Raw genomic sequence first — 3,132 nt, 5'->3', positions numbered from 1 at the left:
CAAATGCAGATTTCAGGAAGGTTAATCATATTAGAGATAATTTCTAATATTCTAACAAAATATAGAGGAAAAGTTGGGATCAAAGTCTTCTTTTATCATGTTATCACTGATCTGAAGGACAGACCATTTACCAGGTTAAGAAAATCCTTCTAAAGGACAGCACATCTGCCCAGCTGGCATGGCTCAGCGGTTGAACATCAACCTATGAACCAGGAGGTCACAGTTCAATTCCAGGTCAGGGTACATGCCCGGGTTCCGGGATTGATCCCCAGTAAGGGGCGTGCAGGAAGCAGCCCGTTGATGATTCTCTCTCATTGATGTTTCTATCTCTCCCTCTCCCTTTCTCTTCCTCTCTGAAATAAATAAAAATATATTAAAAGAAAAAAGACAGCATATTCAGCCAGGCAGAGGGACTTTTGTGGCTGCTGCCCTCTGGAGGTTCTTACCTGATCCATTTTTTCCCCTGAGCATCAAAGAATATCCCTCATTTCCTGGGTATAGGTTGACCACTAAGCACGACAATGTCTCTTGCATGACAAGCTTCTCTAACAAGTTCACATTTCTTCTTAATTTCTGCTTTAAAAAGAAGCAGAGCTCATGAAAATAATCCAGCATAATCTTAACAAAAAAATACTATGATTTAACAAAAGCAGACCTGAATTAATCTTTTAGAGCTCATTCCACATTATGATGCTGAATACATAGGGAAGAGTCACAAACACTATAGTTGCCAAGTACATAACATCTATGTAAACTTAATTTTCTATTGCTGTTTTATGCAAATTAATTTATATCACAAAGAAAAAAACAGTGATCTATAAAACAAAAAAAGTGAAATAATTCTATATAAACAAATGAACTTGGGGCATTCTCTTTGGTTGTACTGTTACAGGAGCACATTTCTTAAATATTTTATGGCCTAAATTAGATTTATACAAGTTCAACAGCTCAAATTCATTGAATGTTAAACTAAAAAATATCTAATTGTTAAGAGGAAGTGGGCAATTAAAGCAATTTTCTGTAAATTCAATTTAACTACTCCTTAGAAACCACTTTGTTAGAGAGAAATCCATCAGAGTCCTGACCACCTAGCTCAGTTGGTTAGAAAACTGTCCCAATACACTAAGGTTGCAGGTTTGATCCTGGTTAGGGCACATACAAGAATCAACCAATGAATGCATAAATAAGTGGAATAACAAATCAATGTTTCTCTCTCTCTCTCTCTCTCTCTCTCCCTTCTTCTCTCTCTAAAAAAAATTAAAATTTAAAAATTTTTAAAAAGCAAAGAAAAAATCCATTAGAAAATATAATATGCATATTTCAAAATCCATTATTTTAGAAATGTACATGACTTAAAATAAAGCCCAATTACAGATAAACAATTCCTGCCATGAAATCTTATTTGCAAAAGATATCAGTCAATAGAATATTTATTTTTACATGATCTCAAAAAACATGTTTTGAGTATCATATATTAAAAATTTATAGTCATATGCAGAAAGTAATTATAAATTCTTGATCTGTTGTCACCACAGACTCAAAACACTGCATTTTCAAATTTGAAAAAGTGGCAAAATAACTTTTAACCACTTTGATATAAAAAATAACTACTAAAGATACTAAAATTTTAAAGTCTTTTCAAATGTTGAAAAAAACCTCACAATCTGACATTAGACAGAATAGTTAGATAAATTTTGACAATATGCATACTCTTCAAGATAACAGGTTGGGTCCTGAATGGTATGGCTAAGTTGGCTGGAGTGGCATCCCATGCTGGGTTTGATTCCCAGGCAGGGCACATACCCAGATTGCAGATTCGATCACCGGTCAGGGTGCATGTGGGATGCAATTGATCCTTCTTTCTCTCTTTCTCTTTACCCCCCCCCCCCCCCCCCCCCGCCCCCCCAGCCTCAATTTAAAAACAAAAACAAAACAAGTTGGTTCCCATGTAGTTCTGGAGTGAACATACAGATCAGAGGACAGAAAATTTCTTAAAGGACAAGCTAGTATCTTCAGGCTTGAGGGCCATATGGTCTGTGTTGCTCAGGTCTGTCATTGCATTGTAAAATCAGCCATAGAAAAGATATCATAAGCCAATAGGTGGTGGCTGGATTCCAATACAACTTTATTTACAAAACACACAGTAAGTCAGATGTGGCTGGTGGACAATGGTTGCCAATCCTAATATAGAATCTTTATATATCTCTCTTATCTTAGTTCTGTCTCTGAGGTGAAGATAATGTTCATTAAATTGATTATTGTGATAGTTTTATGGGTGTATACATGTCAAAAATTATAAAATGTGTATTTTTATTATTTTATTAATGTGAAATTTATTATACATCAATTATACCTCAACAAAACTTATGCAAAACTTACTGTAAGATTTATTTATAGTTTAATAATCATTTTTCTCCTAATGTGAAGATTTCAAAGGTTAGGCACTATGGGAATTCCACTGATTTTTTTTTAACCTAAATGGTAAAATGATATTCATTTTTAAATTAAGAACAGATAACAGAAGCTCACAAAGCCCTTTAAGGTCCTTACAACTTAAGAGCACAATAAATATCAAGATATCAATTTTTATTACATTTCAACTGCCCATATTTTTATGTTAAATAAAAAAAAAAATTAATTTAACCTGGCCATGAACTAATTTTGTGACCAAATTCACCTTTTATTACCACAACTGAATTTCCTACATGCCCTATATTAGCTTTAACTTTCCAGTACAAATCACCATGAGGAAAACAAGTTACTTTCCTCCTGTCTTCAGTCTGCAAATGCTTTCTCAGAAGGGAAAAGAAACAAAGAATATACAGGGTGGGGACTAACCAGTTTGGCTCAGTGGACAGAGTGTTGACCTACGGACTGAATGGTCTCAGGTTCGATCCCAGTGAAGGGCACATCCGCAGTAGGGCTTGATCCCCAGTAAGGGGGGACAGGCGGCAGCTGATCAATGATTCTGTCTCATCATTAATGTTTCTCTCTCTCCCTCTCCCTTTCTCTCTGATATCAATTATATATATATATATAATAAAAGGATAATATGCAAATTGACCCTAACAGCAGAATGACTGGGGATGACTGGTCACTATGACACACACTGACCACCAGGGGGCAGACGCT

The 3,132-nt window shown here is 35.2% G+C and overlaps 1 protein-coding gene across 15 annotated transcripts in view; it reads right to left on the bottom strand.

Annotated features, from left to right (window-relative positions):
- SUPT20H (SPT20 homolog, SAGA complex component) overlaps positions 1-3,132 on the bottom strand; it is a 43,470-nt gene that overhangs the window by 33,264 nt on the left and 7,074 nt on the right. For 11 of the 15 annotated variants that reach the window (XM_014548319.1, XM_005876973.2, XM_014548318.1 and 8 more), the window contains exon 6: positions 447-576. In XM_014548319.1, coding sequence (XP_014403805.1) covers positions 447-576 — 130 coding nt within the window. The remainder of the gene's footprint in view (positions 1-446; positions 577-3,132) is intronic. The other 4 variants (XM_005876967.2, XM_005876972.2, XM_014548321.1 and 1 more) reach the window with 1 other exon arrangement.

The sequence above is a fragment of the Myotis brandtii genome, unplaced genomic scaffold (assembly GCF_000412655.1).
Source record: "Myotis brandtii unplaced genomic scaffold, ASM41265v1 scaffold502, whole genome shotgun sequence".
Classification (NCBI taxonomy): Eukaryota; Metazoa; Chordata; class Mammalia; order Chiroptera; family Vespertilionidae; genus Myotis; species Myotis brandtii.
Note: the sequence above shows the minus strand (reverse complement) of the source record. Positions and strands in the feature narration are given on the sequence as shown.